A 20,502-nucleotide genomic window follows, 5' to 3' on the forward strand; every position below is an offset into this window, starting at 1 on the left:
ATTTGAATTCTGCCTATGATTTTGTTTATTTTAATGTTAGCTAACAACGTTACAATGTGGAATTACATTTTCTTTGCATAACTGTGTTTATGGATCTTGGCAACCAATTTCTACAATCTAACCTTCTAAGGTTTATATGTATACAATTATGTCTTTTCTGACAAGACTGAGAAAAAGAAATGAAGAGGCTATTTAGATTTAGTGTTTGGCAAATCCAGTCTGCAGAAACTGCGATTCTGCAACTTTTTCTAATAACATAAAATTGACATGTCAACAAGTGCAGTCAGTGCACTCTGAAAATTTCTTCTCAAAGGCAATTAGGAATAGGCATTAAATGCTGGCTTCGCCAGCGACGCCCACATCCCATGAACGAATAATAAAAAAAAATTCCACAGCAACATTCAAGTACACAGTGGTGAGAGGGTAGTTTTCATGTTCTGGTTTCGCTGACGTAAAACTCAAAACATAGATAATTTTTAATTAAGCTCTCTGGATTTACGTTAAGTACTTAGGTAAATCATTTTGAACAAAAGCCCATGCCATCCAGGCTCAAGTAGAGGCTATCAAAGAAATGCAATTGTTTGCAATTCCTGAGTGAATGGTTATTTTGCCACAATTTGAAAGTGCAACAGACTGCAATGAAATATTTGACAAGTGAAAATTCTTAGCCTTCAGCATTCTCCTGTTTTAAGTGTTGACAATATTGCTTCAGTCTGTCTGGAATAGATGCATTACCCTGTCAATTTGGTTGCCAATGTATAATTACAATTATCATGTAGTTTGTGTCACCCACCCCACATTTTTTTTATAAAACATGATTAAATGTTTGAAGTCATTGCTTTAAGCAGTTATTTAGCTGTAAAGTTATGTGTCAATGCTGTATACTGTTACCAGAGCAAGCTGCTTTGTTTTGGGTATTGAACTGCAGAAGCCTGTGAACTCTAAGTAATATTTAATGAAACTACAGGCATGTAGAGTGCTGAGTAGCCTCGTGGTGTTGATGCTGAACTGAATACAATAGCCTGAGACAGCTCTGGATGAAACCCACAAGCCCAATATATTTGAATACAATATATTTCTCTGAAATTTTGTATGTGCAAGGTCTATACCTTTAATAAACTCAGAAAAATGCATGCTAGTTGTCAGTGAAAAGACGACATTCTGGCTTTTCAGAAAGAAAGTGTGTTTATAAGGATTTTTAGCATCATGTCATGTGATAGTCAAGAAGCTTTTTTTCTCAATGTGTCTTCTCACAACAAAAATAAACTTTATCCACAGAATTAGAAGTTGTTTCCCAAAGGACTGTGCTGGGAAGGAGTTCCTGTTCACATAAATTTAAAAAAATACAAAAATCTGCAAGAATTCATTTCAGTTATTGTCTTAAACCTTTTTTGTTAAATTCCTCTTCACCTCATTCATCCACCACAGTAAGTTTTTAAAAAGAGCCATCTACTAGGTGATAATTTACACTCAGGATGGCAGGCTCTTATGTATTTATTCCATCTGGAAATGTTTCAAACATTAGCTGGCTTCAAACTGACAAATCTCATTACTCCTAAGGTTGACAAGTTGTCTTTTCTGATAGCTGATAGCAAAGACACAAAATAAATTCAATACCAAACTGCTCATTTAATTTTATGAGATATTACTAATAAACGCATTGTTTGATTTCTACGATACTATGCTAATTATATAAATGAATGTTATTGAGCAGTAGTCTTTTGTGATCGATAACAAAAACAAATTACATTTCTGATTATTGAAGATTTGTACAAATATGCTTGATAATTAACTGCTTTTCAAAAAACAATTCCAATCAAAATAAAAAGTAAACTAAGATTTCAATTTTGCTATGAAGAATCATTCTACTTACCATTTGATGCAGTAAAATCAATGGCCACTGTGAAATTGATTTGTGTCCTAAAAAACAAAAGCAAGCAGTGTTTAATCTACAATATATTAAAAATCTTACACCTGTGACATTATGAATTCCTATTTCCACGTTTATAATAGAAACTGGTACGACACCACCACTGGCAGGAGCTGTAATTACAACGTGACAAGATTTCATTGACAGTTTCCATTATAAATGCGTTTATAGGAATTTATAATAGAAATATAAAAATAGTGCAAGAATGCATGACTTTAAAATGGGGATTACATTATAATCACGTTATTAAAAACAGACAAGAATGGAGGAATGAGTTAGAATCATTCAGCCAATCTGGTTCACCCCATTGTTTAGATCTATCTGCAAGATACGGTCAGACTGCTCTTATCTCTCTCTTGTCTTGGCACCACTACTCCCTACTGAGTGAGCAATTTGTCCTTTTTTTTGAATGCTTCAGTTGATTGCTCATTCACAAAGTAATTAATTTAGCCAAGTTATCAACAAGTTTACCCAGCCAAGTAGTTTTCATTTTTTCCAATTAACTGAGGCCCAGGAATTACAAGTGATCTCCTGTCACTGTGGCAACCAATAGCTGTGATGATGTACTGCCTGGCAGCAAGGTAACAAGAGGCAATGTTTCATCCATTGAGAAAAGTGACACACAACTGTGTTCACTCTTTATTATCTATCCTCCCTAAACGGCCTATTCCTGTGATCCTTCTGATTTCTCCCTTCCCACCCTAAAATACCCACCACCTTTATAGACACCATTATGGCTCATGCCAATCACTCTATCCCAGCCTTCTCTGCACTTTGAACCCACCTATCTTCACTGTTTCAGCATATGGGGAAGGCAACAATAGCACCACTGTATGAATGGGAGAAAAGGAGCCACATTGGGAGACAAGACTCAAAAAACACACCAGGAAGTCAGTACAAGGGGTGCAGACATGGGACTGGAATGATGTACCACTCTATCACCAGGCCATTTGATTTCCTGCCTCCACATTTAATGTGCCAGCCATTGGATTTTGCCAGGCAGTTTGTCACCAAAGTAACCTTTGCGAAGTCTGATATATATACACATTAAAAATATTAGCAGCCTTTGTAATTGCTACCAACAATTTTATCCCTATACGTGGTCACTTAACTTTAGTAGCTGCATCCTTTTGAAAGTACCCATCACCATTAGTAAAGCAGCCCTTTAATGGCTGCTTGTGTGAGACTTCCCATACCCTCTCTGACGAGCTCCCAATGCCAAGCTCATTATGGGCCAGGAGTTTGCGCACACTATGTAAATAAAGCTTACTCTGGAGTCAACATGCTAACAGTTGAGTGGGTTCTAAAAGCACACTGTTCAATTAAGGTCCGATCACAAAACTAGCCCAAGAATTCAACTGTTGCTGTACCAATGTTTTGTAAAGTTTCTGTGTGGTTCCCTATTGTCTGTTCTTATGTAGTAATCTATTCTGCCTCACAATTGCTGCCATACAATGTGACTATACTTTCAACATTTGCTTATACGTTATACCCATATCTTCATTTGGTGCCTGGTACATTGATGGCTTAATATCAGGGATTAATTTTTATTCCAGTAAATACATTTCTATTTTTTTTAAATAAGAATTTAATTCAAGGGGCAGCTAGAAAACTTGTGGACTTTCAAAGAAAAAGTCCTAATTTTGTCATGTATGTCTGGATAGATTTGTTTGCTGAGCTGCATGATTGTTTCTTATATTTTTATTTTTAAAAATTTCATAAATCACAGACATGCATGTAAATTACAATATGTTTGAATTGCTCTAACTCATCTGTGAAGCTTGTATATATTAACTGGGAATTGAAAGGACAGAGGAGGTATGATAATGTGCCTTCATACACATATATCATATATAAAAAAATCAGATAATACATAATGAAGTACACTTATTGTAAACACCATAGCGAAATATAAACATTGATCAGTGAAACATAGATATAACATACTAAAATCAATATATTATGGATACAGAATGTACATATATATTGTATATTGAGAAGGGACGATAGCCTCACACTCTTAGAAGTAGAGAAGCGTTACAATAGTTAAGCATTTCCCTTTACATAAGTATCCATTTCCTGTAGGTAGCGTGAAGCTCAAAATTAAAGGTTTTTAAATCCCAATGTTCCAAGATACTCAGGATTTAAACCTCAAATACTGGTTCTGAAAGTTTGGACTTCACTCCAGTGTGTGTTATGTGAATCCCATTTATAACACAACCCCATCGTGTGTTTCTATTAGCCAATGGTAGGGTAACATTTGCACATGTTGCTTCTTTGGCAGGAAATGCAAGAAAGTACAGATGGGAGCCACCCCGACAACCAGCTCAACAATGGAGGCTTACTGGCTTCTGCCTAGCCAGAAGAGTCAGCGGGGAATAATCTTAAAAATATAACTAGGCCAGTTAGGAGGGAAATTAAGATGTATTTTTTCACAAGAAGGGTAGTGGAAATCTGGAACACTCTCTCTCAAAAGTCTGTAGATGCTGGGTCAATTGAAATTTTCAAGACTGAGACTGATAGGTTTTTGTTAAGTAAGGGTATCAAGGGATATGGAGAAAAAGTGGGTAAATGGCATTGAGGTACAGATCAGCTATAATCTAATAGAATGGAAGAATAGGTTCGAAGGCAGGAATGGCCTACGCCTGTTCCTATGTTTCCTCAAAATATGGTTGGTGAACCTCCAGCACCAAGTGTGCTCCTCAGTAGAAGCTCATTGATCTGAGGGCAGTAATTTGGTGATCTGTCCAAATCAGAAGGGCCTGCAATAGCACCTTAAACGGGAAGGTTAGAAGCATCGGGAGTGAAAGGAAGGACCACCTCAAGGTAGAAGGCAAACAATTAACAGTGCTTACAGCAACAAGGCTATTAAATGTCACAGCCTTTAAGGCTCAAAATCCACAAGCCAACTGCAGTGAAAATGAGTGCCAAACCTGCATCCAGCTTCCCCTGACTACAGCTGAGGATTCCCTTAATGGATGCTAAAAATGGCTACCTCTCAACTTGTACCACCCACATTTGGTGGGCATGAGGAGGAAATGGCAATAATCTGGCAGGCAGAGGCAAAAATAGCATTGGGAGCCCTAAATGTGTCATGTGACCCCGATTACCATATATTCAGAAGTCTCCTGCCTGTTTATGGGTGGTAGCTCTGGCCGCCTGGATCAAGGTCCACCTGAAAATCAGAATGGGCAGGATCCTGGCATGCACTATTTGGTTCCTGCTACCGCCTTATTTTTAAGCGCAAAAGGCGCAGTAGAGACGTAAATGGAGATGAGGACGGCCATTCTGCCCATAAGAACATAAGAAATAGGAGGAGTAGGCTATACGGCCCCTCGAGCTGTTCTACCATTCAATCAGATCATGGCTGATCTTCAACCTAAATTCCACTTTCCTGCTCGATCCCCGTATCCCTCGATTCCCCTGGAGTCCAAAAATCTATCTATCTCAGTCTTCAATATACTCAATGACTCAGCATCCACAGCCCTCTGGGGCAGAGAATTCCAAAGATTCACAACCCTCTGAGTGAAGAAATTCCTCCTCATCTCAGTCTTGAATGGTCGACCCCTTATTCTGCGACTATGCCCCCTAGTTCTAGACTCCCCAGCCAGGGGAAACAACCTCTCAGCATCAAGCCCCCTCAGAATCTTATATGTTTCAATAAGATCACCTCTCATTCTTCTAAATTTAAAAGAGTATAGGCCCATTCTACTCAACCTCTCCTCATAGGACAACCCTCTCATCCCAGGAATTAATCTAGTGAACCTCTGTTGCACCCCCTCTAAGGCAAGTATATCCTTCCTTAGATAAGGAGAACAAAACTGTACGCAGTACTCCAGGTGAAGTTTCACCAAAGTCCTGTACAACTGTAGTAAGACTTCCTACTCTTGTACTCCAACCCCCTTGCAATAAAGGCCAACATGCCATTTGCTTTCCTAATTGCCTGCTGTCCTTGTATGTAAAACTTTTTGCATTTCTTGTATGAGGACACCTAAATCTCTCTGAACACCAACATTTAATAGTTTCTCACCATTTAAAAAATATTCTATTTTTCTATTCTTCCTACCAAAGTGAATAACCTCACATTTCCCCACATTATACTCCATCTGCCACCTTCTTGCCCACTCACTTAATCTGTCTATATCCTTTTGCAGACTCTATGTTCTCCTCACTGCTTACTTTCCCACCTAGCTTTGTATCATCAGCAAATTTGGATACATTACACTCAGTCCCTTCATCCAAGTCATTAATATAGATTGTAAATAGCTGAGGCCCAAGCACCGATCCTTGCGGCACCGCACTAGTTACAGCTTTTCAACCTGAGAATGACCCGTTTATCCCTACTCTCTGTTTTCTGTCCGTTAACCAATCCTCTATCCATGCTAATATGTTACCCTCAACCCCATAAGCCCTCATCTTGCGTAACAACCTTTTATGAGGCAACTTAACGAATGCTTTTTGAAAATCCAAATATACGACATCCAATGGTTCCCCTTTATCTATGCTGCTAGTTACATCCTCAAAAAGTTCTAATAAATTTTTCAAACACGATTTCCCTTTCACAAAACCATGTTGACTCTGCCTAATCATATTATGATGTTCTAAGTGCCCTGTTATCATTTCTTTAATAATGGATTCCAGCATTTTCCTGATGACTGATGTCAGGCTAACTGATCTGTAGTTCCCGGTTTTCTTTCTCCCTCCTTTCTTGAAAAGCACTGTTACATTTGCTACCTTCCAATCTGCTGGGACCATTCTAGAATCTAGGGAATTTTGGAAGGTCATAACCAATGCATCCACTACCTCTGTAGCCACTTCCTTTAGAACCCTCAGATGTAGGCCATCAGGTCCTGGGGATTTATCGGCTTTTAGTCACATTAGTTTCTCAAGTACTTTTTCTCTACTGATAATAACTACTTTAAGTTCTTCACTTTCATTAGCCCCTTGGTTCCTCACTATTTCTGGTATTCTGGTGTCCCATCTTAGCTCATCCATCCAGCAAGAAAAAGCTACAGTCCCCAACCAAATGGCTCTTAAATAATCGTAAGGTTTTTGCCTCCACAACACTTCCCAGAAGTCTATTCCAAGTGTTGATTACTCTTTGTGAGTCTTCCCTGCACTCTTTCACAAGGTAACATTCACTTTGAAACTTATTCTTCATCAAATTAAATTATGAAGAGTAATTTATGCCAGAAAGGCAATACAGGAGGAATGTATTGTTTGGCAATTACAAACTTTTTGATAGATTCCTTTATCGCCTCCAACAGTTTAAGCCAAAACAAAATAATGATTATTTGGTTTTGTTAATATTAACTAAACAGAAGTGTTATTTGAGTTATAGCATTTAAGATACTTTTCACATGATGATTTGATTTTCATCTTATTGTATAAGGAGAGCTGGAAATTTTATGTTAAATGAACATGGATTAAAATTATGGTCAATCTCAAGTGGAACCCTCTCTTACAGAACTGATGTTAAATATTTTGCTTCCAGTGAATGGAAGTGATTTTTCACATTGAAAATTCTTGCTCTTCATTGGCCTATGATCTTAAAAATGATAACAAACACTTACAGTGGAGCCAATTCTTTCAAGATCTCAATTTATCATTTTAAATTAACAGAAAATCAAAGACAAAAGGCACAAGACTGATCCCTGGTAACAGGGGGTCTGACTTTCGAGGAAAGACTGGATCGACTTGAGACATCTGAGACGGGATTTTAGAAAGGCATATAAGATTGTTAAGGATACAGAAGAAGTTAACCCAGCATATTAGTTTAAATGCAATTGTGGGAGTAGAACTAGGGGACACAGGTTCAAACTAGTAAAAGATAATTTTAGGACTGATAACAGGAAACTCGTCTTCACACAAAGAGCGATCAACCTGTGGAATAAACTTCCAGTTAGAGTAGTAGAGAAAAAACAAGGACTCAATTGAATCAATGGGATGGTGTTAACATCTCTCTGGATCAATGAATCAAGATGGGCTGAATGGCCCTCCTCCTCTGTAAGTACCTAAAGATCTTGTGACTATGCCTATGTGATTTTATGATCAGTGCCCCAATGAGTAAGGCTCCAGTGTGGAGAATTTGCCTTCAGATTTGAAGTTTTTTTTTTATTCGTTCATGGGATGTGGGTGTCGCTGGCAAGGCCAGCATTTATTGCCCATCCCTAATTGCCCTTGCTGCAGTCCGTGTGGTGAAGGTTCTCCCACAGTGCTGTTAGGAAGGGAGTTCCAGGATTTTGACCCAGCAACGATGAAGGAACGGCAATATATTTCCAAGTCGGGATGGTGTGTGACTTGGAGGGGAACGTGCAGGTAGTGTTGTTCCCATGTGCCTGCTGCCCTTGTCCTTCTGGGTGGTAGAGGTCGCGGGTTTGGAAGGTGCTATCGAAGAAGCCTTGGCGAGTTGCTGCAGTGCATCCTGTGGATGGTACACACTGCAGCCACTGTGCGCCGGTGGTAAAAGGAGTGAATGTTTAGGGTGGTGGATGGGGTGCCAATCAAGCGGGCTGCTTTGTCCTGGATGGTGTTGAGCTTCTTGAGTGTTGTTGGAGGTGCACTCATCCAGGCAAGTGGAGAGTATTCCATCACACTCCTGCCTTGTCGCCTTGTAGATGGTGGAAAGGCTTTGGGGAGTCAGGAGGTGAGTCACTCGCCACAGAATACCCAGCCTCTGACCTGCTCTTGTAGCCACAGTATTTATGTGGCTGGTCCAGTTAAATTTCTGGTCAATGGTGACCCCCAGGATATTGATGGTGGGGGGATTCGGTGACGGTAATGCCGTTGAATGTCAAGGGGAGGTGGTTAGACTCTCTCTTGTGGGAGATGGTCATTGCCTGGCACTTGTCTGGCGTGAATGTTACTTGCCACTTATCAGCCCAAGTCTGAATGTTGTCCAGGTCTTGCTGCATGCGGGCTCAGACTGCTTCATTATTTGAGGGTTTGCGGATGGAACTGAACACTGTTTTAAGTTGTCACATTGCTTAGGCAGCATGAAGCTGCTTAAGAAAAATTAAGCACATTGTTTACATTTTTTATTAGTCAATATTAGACACTGTGAAGTGCCTGTAATGCAATAAAACTGAAAAATGTAAAAACCCAGCTCATTAGGCAAAACTGATTGCAGCAGCTACCTAAAATGAACTGTATCATTGATTTTGCTGAGGGATCACTTGGCATGCAAGGACCCTTTACCCAATTTCTATGAACTAATAAAATGAAACAATTTGGTATTTAGTTGACATTTTGAAATACAATATTATTGAAGACCTTTGTGAATAGTCCAATAATAAAAAAAAACACTTTGGAAATATTAGGAAGCTGTGCTTAAATTGCACGTGCGATATCTAACAACCATTTAAGTGCTATTTTCTGAGATTACAACTGACATTAATGCAAAAAGTAACATAGTTTGAACCCTCGGACTTTACTGTCAGCAAGCGCAGAGAGTAACACCTCAATCTTTTATTAACTGCTCGGTTTAATGACCAATACTGAAACGTTCCTCGTAGATTTAAAGACTGCAAATTTCTACAATTATTTCAAACCACAGTAATTGACATTTCAGATTTATTAAAAAAATACTGCTGTTTAAGTTGCCCTGAGGGGAAAATTTCATATCCCTTTGAACAATTATTAAAAGAGAATATAGCAGACTGTCACACGGACTATAAAATCTGGATCTTTGTTTCTTCCACTGTCTTTTCAGTTTTACAAAAATACTTGTAAGTCCTATCAATGTGCAAGTCTATTCCTTGTATTTAAAGGGTTTAAAACATGCCTGAAGGTGGTACACGGTGAAATTAGTTAATATGCTGAGCTAAAGGTACTTTAGAATTTATGGGCATGAGCCTAGATCTTCTGCTTGAGTTACAACTACTCACTGGTGTAACTTCAGCAGACTGCTGTGGCAAAATCCTCAAGAGCTGTTCTAATGGCTTCCCGCTTTCCTCCCCCGCCTTCAGAATTTTCTGCCAGAACTGACAGGAGATGTACAAAACGTCCACTCATGCAAGGGTGCGCATATTGTAACAGTATGCAAATAACAAAAATACATCATCCAATGTATTTTTGATTATTTGTTCAATAGCAACACTAGGCAGGGGGCATTTAAACTGTAACAATCTGGAAAGTCCATGCAATTGATTGCAAGTCAATTGATTGCATGCACCAAGGCATTTTTTTAAAAGTTTTATCAGGTATCACAGAGGTATCACCAGCTATGCTATATTGCAGCAGGCCTGCTTCAGCCATTCACTACGCCCCCACCCAGGTGGATTTGCTGACAGAGATTGTACAGAAGTGAAAAGTCCAGGCCATGAAGTCCAAGTGAACCTGAAAATGGGATGAAATTTGTAAGAAAACAATTACATAAAACGTTTTTTTTAAAAAAATCTTGACCAAACTGCCTGTTAAATTCCCATGGAAAACAATAGAAATTCCTAAAACCGGCAAAGGAAGCCTTTTGGCCCAAAGGGGGGTGAAATTGTTCAATGCCAGTAGCGTAAAATGGGCTGATGGTGAATCGTCAGCCCGTTTCACACCACGCCCAATGTTTTCTTCGTTGACTTCAATGCAAAAGGGCGAGGAGTATAACGGGCCACCGATTCGCCATCAGCCCGTTTTGCGCTACCGCCGTTGATCAATTTCATCCACATTTTTTCCATGCTAGCTCTTCACTAGAGCAATCCAAAAATAATCCCATTGCCTTACTCTCCATAGCCCTGTATCGTTAAGAGAAAAAAGGATTTCTTAATGTTCAGAAACTCATATTTGTTTTGTTATTGCTTTCCATTGCTCTATGGTCATTTCACTGCTGGTTTTGTGCCTAAAACTGCTGGCTTGTGCTAAAACCGTATGGGATTTTAGCAATATATCTGAGTTCCTTGAAGTTACCTGGCAGGCAAGCATGAAAATGTCATAAACTTGGCCTAAGTCCCACAAGAGTTATTAGGATCGGCTCAAAGATCATAATAAAAGAAGAACAAAACAGCAGATAATGTCAGAGAATCAATGACACAAAACTTGGAAGGGTAGTAAACAGTAAGAAGGGTATGGACAGGCTGGTGGCATGGGCAGACATGTGGCAGATGAAATTTAATGCAGAAAAATGCAAGGTGATACATTTCGGTAGGAAGAACGAGGAGAGGCAATATAAACTAAAGGGCACAACTCTAAAAGGGGGACAGGAACAAAGAGATCTGGGAGCATATGTGCACAAATCGTTGAAGGTGGCAGGGCGGGTTGAGAAAGCGGTTAAAAAGCATACGGGATCCTGGGCTTTATAAATAGTGGCATAGAGTCCAAAGGCATGGAAATCATGATGAACCTTTATAAAACACTGGTTCAGTCACAACTGGAGTATTGTGTCCAGTTCTGGGCACCGCACTTTAGGAAAGATGTGATGGCATTACAGAGGGTGCAGAAGAGATTTACCAGAATGATTCCAGGGATGAGGGACTTTAGTTATGTGAATAGACTGGAGAAGCTGGGGTTGTTCTCCTTGGAACAGAGACGGTTGTGAGGAGATTTGAGAGAGGTATTCAAAATCATGAAGGATCTAGACAGACTAGATAGAGAGAAACTGTTCCCATTGGCGGAAGGGTCAAGAACCAGACAACATATATTTAAGGTGATTGGCAAAAGAACCAAAGGTGACACGAGGAAAAACTTTTTTATACAGCGAGTGGTTAGGATCTGGAATGCACTGCCCAAGGGGGTGGTGGAAGCAGATTCAATCATGGCCTTCAAAGGGAAAATAGATAAGTACTTAAAAGGAAAATGTTTGCAGGGCTACTGGGAAAGGTTGGGGGTGTGGGACTAGCTGGGTAGCTGGATTGCTCTTGCATAGAGTCGGCGCGGACTCAATGGGCCGAACGGCCTCCTTCCGTGCTGTAATCTTTCTAGGATTCTATGAAATACATTTTTAAATCATGATATGTAAACGATGTTCAATCATATTCAATCCTTTTCCAATAAACGAAAAGTGTGGGTGTAATCTCATGTTTTAGCCCCTGCCTTCTCTGATGTGGTCCTTGGGGGCTAATATGCCAGTGGCATAACCACCATGAGCTTTCAAACTGCAGCAGTTTCAAAGTTCAAGCAGCGTCAATATTTTTCTGCAAAACCGTAAAAGCTTTTTATCTTTCAATTCCAATAATGTCTCCTCTGAAGCATCCCTGCAGTGCTAAATGTGTTAGAACCTAAATCCCCATTACACACTTTAAAAACAACATATTCAAAGACATTTAGTTTCTGTTGAATACTTTTCTCTAAAAGTCAACAAAATAGATTTTTAAAAATTTACTTAGATTATACTTTTTTTGGGGGGGAGAGGGGCGTTAGAATGATAGTGAAGAAAGCAGGATTTCCAGGAACTGTTATGACTTTTTCTGACTAGTTAAGCCTTAAATGTGCATTGCCGGTAGTGTTGCTGTTAAGTATGAGTGTAGGTAAATCACAAGATTTATACAAATGAAGAAGGCAAATTTTGACAAATTTTAGCTAATCCATTCAGAAAATAAAATAAAACTTACAATCCCCCTTTAGGTCAACTTTACACTGAATCCATGGAAGACTTTTGGCTTCATTACTCTACCCCGAAGACCATTCCAGGTGTTGATAACTTCTTGCATGAAGTTTTTCCTGCTTCCTGTCCTAAATTGTCCTTTAACTAGTTTTAGACTCTGCCCCTTTGATGTGGTGCAAGTATGACTAACTTTTCAGAATTCAGCAGTGGGAAAAAGATGTTTTGTACCGACAAAGAGACAGCAGCATTAAATGTAGGGTCTGATAATGCGATCCATGATGCTTGTAGCGCTGCAGTGTTTCAGGCACTGCAGCGCTTCACAGCACTAGTATTATTGTCTTGAACTTATAGGGGCTAATAATGCTTTCGCTCCCCATATTATCAGATGAGGTGAAAACCATCTAAGTTATGGGATTTTCCCCATAATGTAACTGAATTGCCTGAGCAGTAGTCCAGCCACGTGGAATGGGCTACCAGACACAGTGGAAGTAAAAACATTGGAATCATTTAAGAAACAATTTGATGCCACAATGGAGAGAATGGGGAGAGTATCTTTATGGAAGGAGGAACTAAGATAGGCTAAATGGTCTTTTTCATCCATATTTATCTTGTGGTCTTTGAGGAAGTTACCAAAATGAAGGGTGAAGATAATTTAGTTGATGTTGTTTCCCTTGACTTCCAAAAAACATATGATGAAGTACCTATGGGTGGCTATTAGGAAAATTAGATCTCATAGGATTATAGAACAGTTATTACATTGGATAGACAGTGAGTTGAATTCATGTAAGTAATGGGTTGTTATTAATGAAAGTGGATCTAATTGGGACAGTGGTGTTCTGTAGAGCTCCGTATTGGGCTCATTATCTTCATTAATGATCTAGAGGAGGGCTTAAAAGGAACCATCCTTGAATTTGCAGGTGATATGAAAACGTGTGCAAGGGTTAATAATACAGAATGGATCAATAGGTTGCAGGCTGATTTAGATAAGTTTATGAATGGATCTGTGCATGGCAACTATTATTTAATGTGGACAAGTCCAGTATCATGCACTTCAGGTTAGGAAACTCTAGGCATGTCTATATCATGCATAGGGTATCTGCTAAAGGTAACCATTCAAGAAAGAGCGCGGGTGGTTATCACTCATTAAGTTGCTATGGTAATGTGAGGTGCGTATAGAGAAAGCAATTAGGACTTTAGGTTGTATTGCTAGGACCACTGAGATTGAAACTAGGGGTTCTATACTTAGGCTGTATATGACTCTGGTACGCCCACACTGTGAAATACTGTAGGCGATTTTCATCTCACTGCTGCCTCAATTTTGGGCAGTAGCGCGATGGATCAAGAGCTAATATACAGCGAATCTGAGATCAGCCGGATTCCCGATCAGTTAGTGCCATTGTTCGATATTCATGTTGTGCCTGGGATGGGCATTTATCTGAAGCCCCCACCGGAAATGGGCGAGAGCTTCATTACTGTATTAAAAAGAGGGTGCTTAAAAAGAGTCATAGAAACATAGAAAATAGGAGCAAGAGTAGGCCATTCAGCCCTTCGGGCCTGCTGCACCATTCAAAATGATCATGGCTGATCGTCTATCTCAGTACCCTGTTCCCGCTTTTTCCCCATATCCCTTGATCCCTTTTGCATTAAGAAATATATCTATCTCCTTCTTGAATACATCTAATGACTTGGCCTCAACTGCCTTCTATGGTAGAGAATTCCACAGGTTCACCACCCTCTGAGTGAAGAAATTTCTCCTCATCACGGTTCTAAATGGCATACCCCGTATCCTGAGACTATGACCCCTGGTTCTGGACTCCCCAGCCATCGGGAACATCCTCCCTGCATCTAGTCTGTCTAGTCCTGTTAGAATTTTATACGTTTCGATGAGATCACTTCTCATTCTTCTAAACTCTAGTGAATATAGGCCTAGTCGACCAAATCTCTCATCATATGTCAGTCCTGCCATCCCAGGAATCAGTCTGGAAAACCTTTGTTGCACTCCCTCCATGGCAAGGACATCCTTCCTCAGATAAGGAGACCAAAACTGCACACAATACTCCAGATGTGGTCTCACCAAGACCCTGTATAACTGCAGTAAGACATCCCTGTTCCTGCACTCAAATCCTCTTGCAATGAAGGCCAACATACCATTCGCCTTCCTAACTGCTTGCTGCACCCGAATGCTCGCTTTCAGCGACTGGTGTACAAGGACACCCAGGTCTAGTTGCACCTCCCCTTTTCCCAATCTATCACCATTCAGATAATAATCTGCCTTTCTGTTTTTACAACCAAAGTGGATAACCTCACATTTATCCACGTTATAACTGTATCTGCCCACTCACCCAAATTATCTAAATCACATTGGAGCCTCTTTGCATCCTCCTCACAGCTCACATTCCACCCCAGCTTTGTGTCGTCTGCAAACTTGGAAATGTTACATTTAGTTCCCTCATCCAAATCATTGATACATATTGTGAATAGCTGGGGCCCAAGCACTAGTCACTGCCTGCCACCCGGAAAAAGACCCGTTTATTCCTACTCTCTGTTTCCTGTCTGTCAACCAATTCTCAATCCATGCCAGTATATTCCCCCCAATCCCATGTGCTTTAATTTAGCACACCAACCTCTTGTGAGGGGCCTTATCAAAAGCCTTCAGAAAATCCAAATACACACATCCACTGGTTCTCCCCTATCTATTCTACTAGTTACCTCCTCAAAAAACTCCAGTAGATTTGTTAAGTATGATTTCCGTTCATAAACCCATGCTGACTTTGACCAATCCCGTTAATGCCCTCCAAGTGTTCTGTTATCACATCTTTTATAATAGACTCTAGTATTTTCCCCACTATTGATGTTAGCATGCTCTGTGCTATTTTTGGCCCGGGGCATGCTAGACACCGAACCTCCAGCACCCCAGTGAAATTTGGCAGGTGACAAGACCTCAGGCGGACCTGCAGGCAGGAGGGCATTTAAAAGCCCCACACACTTTCAAAGTGTGTGCATTAAGCATTTTAAAGGCCCTTCTTTTTATTTTGTTCCCAGGTGGCACTTAGGCTTTCATGACTTTAGTGCCAGGTGCAGTTAATTATTTATTTTGCCCTGACACTGGGATTCCTTCAAGGTGACATGTTCGGAGGGAAAGGGGGAGCAGCAGAAGGTTGCCAGGCAGGTTAGACTGCCCAAGGGGTGATCTGGGCCCTCCTGCTCACACCTGCACCAACACCTCAACGTCTGCAGAGAGGCATAGGTAACCTCAGATGTTGCTGGTAGAGGTTACTTTACCCATCAATAGCTGTCCCAGCAGACCTCACAATCATATGTGAATGGCTGTCTAACCATTTCTTCAGAAGCCTCCCAATCACTGCATGTAATGCTTTACATGATACTACATGAAAGAAGACATACCAGGGTGATCAGAAACCGGCGTTGTCTGTTTAGCTGCACCTATCAAGATGCCACTAACCATTTCTACAGACCCTGGCAAATCCATCTGGGAATGACTGTAGTAACCTGCCTTCTCAAAATTTGGATCAGCAGAGAAGATGCCAAGTTGTGCCATCTGTTGCAAGGATAACAGTGGCTACCATATAGCATATACCTTTCTCATTGGCCAGTACACTAATGGTCAGCTGTGGCCTAAAACTTGACCGCCCCTTCATGCAAGCATTCTGCAGTGCTGACCTTATAGGATGATGATGTTGTTGAATGGCACAAAAATCTCCTTGTAGGCATCTGATGTAGCAACAACTAGACTTCAGCAGCCATAAAAGAGGAGGCCAAGTGTACTGTCACTTGTCTACAAATTCATGCCTGTACCTACGGTCTGTTTCCCTTCGACCTGGCCTAACACCTCTTAATCCCGTGCCCCTTCAGCCTCAAGAAAGGTTGTTGTTGGGTTGAGGTGCTTTTTAATGCTCTCCAAATGTTTTCTAAATCTTTGTCTCCTTCCTTGTGATTCTCCTTTTTAAATGTTCCCAATCCTTCAAACTTGATATACACACAATTTTTGTCTCCTACCAGTGGTGTCATTCCATGACTCACTGGAATTTACACCTGGAATTGTGAATCATTAAAGATTAGACATGAAAATTGTGTGTGATTGGCAATTGGGATACTGGTGGGTATTAAAGCAGTGCAAACTAGAATAGAGCTGTTTTACATCTAAGGAGGAAAATTGCCTCCACTATGTCTGTTTTGATCTCCATACATGGTGAACGATATTGAGGATCTGGAGCGAGTGAAGATGAGGGTGACCAGGATGACACTGAATCTTAAATTGTTTGGTATGGTTATAGTTATAGGCTCCAAGAATATAATAGGGCTATTTACTTTGGAGAAACACAGGCTTAGAGGGATATTTTAAATGATAAAGCTACTAGTTACAGTCAGGTTAAATAGATTATTTAAAATGGATATGAATAGTAGGATTAGAGACTATGTTTATAAAATCCATAGGCAAACCGTCAGGTTAGATGCCAGAAACTATTTATTTTCAGGGAAATCACTGAATCATTGCCCTTTGGAACAAACTGCTAAGAAGTGGTAAGAAGTCAACAATCCTTTAAAGGGGAACTTGACAAATTCTGGAGAGGAGGACATTTCCAGTTATGGGGGTGGGGGGTGTAAATTGCATGTCAGCAGTGATTGTGACGAATTATGGGCAACTGCGATCTCCTGGAGGTTACTTGATTGGCTTCGGGATTCAAGGAGGAATTTACCAGAGTTATTGGTCCCAATTTTTTTTCTCTCTCAGAAGGTGGATGGACAATATGCGTGGTTGCACTGTTAAAAGATGACCTTCGTGGTCTTTTCTCATCCTTTTTGTATGTTTGTACAATCAACTTTTCTCAGTGAACATTGCCATAAAATACAAGAATTTTCACGTCTGGTTAATAGGCATAATCAAGTCCTTTTTCCTGCTTCACCTTATTTCATGAGATACCTGTATCTGTGATCACAGTTCCTGTTTAGTATTAATCACATTGCCAATATCTGTGCATTAATTCTGCTAATTTGAGCAAAAAATGAGGGCTGCACAATGTTACCACCTCAGCTTACATTACATATTTTGTATCTATCCTTTCCCATTTCCATAAATCGCATGGAACATCTTTAGTTTCCCCTGATGATTACTTTAACCTCCCAATCTAACAATTTAGATTGCTTTTTCATTATTCTTAATTTGTAAACAATTCATGTAGTTGTCTTTCCTAGTCTGTGGGCCAGGGGGTCACTTATTCTTACCTGGGCCTTTGGGAACTAAATTCTGGTTAATGAATCAATGGATTCAAAAATATTTTAAACAAATGATGCATCTCTTTTTATGTTGATTATCACTCATGAAGATGCTAATATATAATTTAATATATTTTGATGACCTGTGCCTGGAACATTTTGTGAAGGAAACAAACTCGGGGCTGCAGGCACAAATGTATCAGTTATCAGCGAGTAGTTATGATCTGGAATGCGCTGCCTGAAAAGGTGACGGAAGCAGATTCAATCGAGAATTTCAAAAAGAAATTGGATAAACACTTGAAGGGAAAAAAATTGCAGGGTTACGGGAAAAGAGACTAACTGGATTGCTCTTACAAAGAGCCGGCAGAGGCTTGATGGGCCAAATGGCCTCCTTCTGTGCTGTGACCATTCTATGATTTGCATTTTTACAGCCAACAAAACACTTCATTTATTCTCTCAATTTAATTACTAATGAGAATTTCACAGTAGAAAATGAATGCATGCCATGTTTTCTCAAACTCAAAATCTGTATTTCAACAACTAAATGACACAGTGAAGTTAAATCATATTATTCCACTGTTATTCATTCATAAGTGATGAACGACAAGCACGTACCACTGTACGTCAAACACATACTATGTAAAAGAGATTTGATTACTTAACTAAACTGACAGTCAATAGCAAAAACGGTAAATACCCTATCTGTTGTTCCTAAATCTATTGGATATGCAACAGAAAAACTATTTCCAATTACAGCAATATTTTTCCAAGTTTCTGCTAGATAAATTAAACAAATCAATCATTGTAATTGCTTGTGACACAACAGTGGGTGAAATCTTTCCACATAATTGTTTTAAATGGTCTTTACTGTCACCACCAAAATTACACCTGAAGGTTAACATCTATTAAGGCACAATATTGCATTTTGCTTGACTGGTTTTCAATGTACTTTTAATTTGAACTGGGATGGGAAGGTACAGTGCAGTGACGCGAAACATATAATTTCAGCAGAAAACACAATCTTGTGCAGTAGACTTTTCCGCAAATAATAAATATGTTTTAATCTCGAAGTTGATGGGCAATATGTATTTGAGGAACTTTCCCTTATTTCACATCCTTACTTATATATGCTTTCATTAAAAGGACTGCATAGTTCTTTACAGTTTTTTTTTAACACAGTACTCACATTTTGTGAAGGGAGCAAACTCGGGGCTGCAGGCATAACTGTATCAGCAGTGCGGTGGGCTAGTCTCACTGATTTTTGAAAGATTAGCCTCACTCCTTTCATTTTAATATGCTCCATGCAAATGAAAAATGAGTATAGCAGGGCCAGAAAGCAGAGTAATGCACTGTAGGTAGATGGGGGAGGGGGGGGAACAAAGGGGGAGGAGGAGAGCCAGGACATCTGGCAAGCCTCCTTACAGTGCAGTGCATTTTTGTTGTAGCAAAATTGGTTCGTCTCTGGACAACTAGTGATTGCTGTTTCCAGAACTTTGGCCAACTGTGCCTTGGGACAATATATACATACAGGAATGCTGTGATCCCAACCATTTACTTAAAATGCCTTGGAAGTTCTGCTGCAAGAAGGCTAGGGGCGAGGTGCAAGCTTCCGACATGGAAGTCAAGCAGATAGTGAATGCAATCTCCTGGTTATCCAGCCCTCTGAGCAAATGAAGAAACAGTTCTGTAGTAACAGGAGACGTGCCAAGATAAGTGCGCCTACCTTTTCATTATTTATAATGGGGCATAAGCTGAAATTGGTACATAGCAAGAGTTAAAATTGTTAACAGCTGCTCCTTTAGGGAGGGTTTATGCTAAACATGGAAACCACCTTTCCCCTTTTCTACGCACTCTTTATTGCTGAAAAGCTTTATGGATTAAGTGGGAGTTAGGGGTAGAGCTCGCCAGAACAACTTGAAATTCAGGGCAGGAGAAATCAATATAATTTTTGAAGCATCATGTGTTTGCTAAAACTCACTTCCACAGTCACATCTCCTATCTACGAAGTACTTTACAGCCTTTAGATCTTAACCACCGCTCCCATTTTCTCTTGGACATTCTATAACCATTTACACCTCCTCTGGACCCATCTTTTGTTTCCATATTTACCCCATTACCCTCTCCTTTTGCCTTGCAACATAAAGTCTTTTGTCATTTAATCACTCCTGCCCTCCACCCTATCAGAGCTTTTCCTTTTGTTCCTTTCCTACCTTTTTCCCTGGCTCTGCACTTGCTTAGAAGCTGCTCATCTCTAACATCCTCCAGGTCATCGACCTGAAATATTAGCTCTGTTTCTCTCTCCACAGGTGCTGATGAGCCTTTCCAGCATTCTCTGCTTTTATTTCAGATCTCCAGCATCCGCAGTATTTTGATTTTCTTTTTAATTCTTGGAGGCTGTGCTGGCCAGCAGTGCAGGCTCCTGACTGCATAGGCATAGAGGCCCCTCAAGATAAGTTATAAACTTTCTTTTCAGGTGTCCATTGGATCTTCAGACCCCGATTCCTTCTGGCTGCTCTCTGGCCTGCACCTTCGCCCTTGATTCTGCATAAGGCCCAGCCTGGATGCAGATGTGTGCTGTAGGTGTAACTGGGAACACCAAATTTAGAGGCTTGGCAGGCTGAACAGAGTGCACTTCTGATACACTTCGCATGACATGCACTCATGCAAATGGAGGAGAGGAATATTGTTATTATCTCCTCCCTACTCCACCCCACCATTGAACCAGCCTGCACAATATATAGTGATGTAATGCCTCCTCCTTTCTTCTGCTCTGGCCACCATTTTGAAAGCTTTATCAGTGAAAAAT

General features: G+C 40.1%; 1 protein-coding gene across 1 annotated transcript in view; it reads right to left on the reverse strand.

The window, feature by feature from the left end:
* LOC137341585 (copine-8) overlaps positions 1-20,502 on the reverse strand; it is a 342,934-nt gene that overhangs the window by 70,960 nt on the left and 251,472 nt on the right. The window contains exon 14 of the mRNA XM_068004804.1: positions 1,874-1,920. Within this exon, the coding sequence (XP_067860905.1) occupies positions 1,874-1,920 (47 nt within the window). The remainder of the gene's footprint in view (positions 1-1,873; positions 1,921-20,502) is intronic.

This window comes from Heptranchias perlo, chromosome 24, assembly GCF_035084215.1.
Source record: "Heptranchias perlo isolate sHepPer1 chromosome 24, sHepPer1.hap1, whole genome shotgun sequence".
NCBI classification, from domain to species: domain Eukaryota; kingdom Metazoa; phylum Chordata; class Chondrichthyes; order Hexanchiformes; family Hexanchidae; genus Heptranchias; species Heptranchias perlo.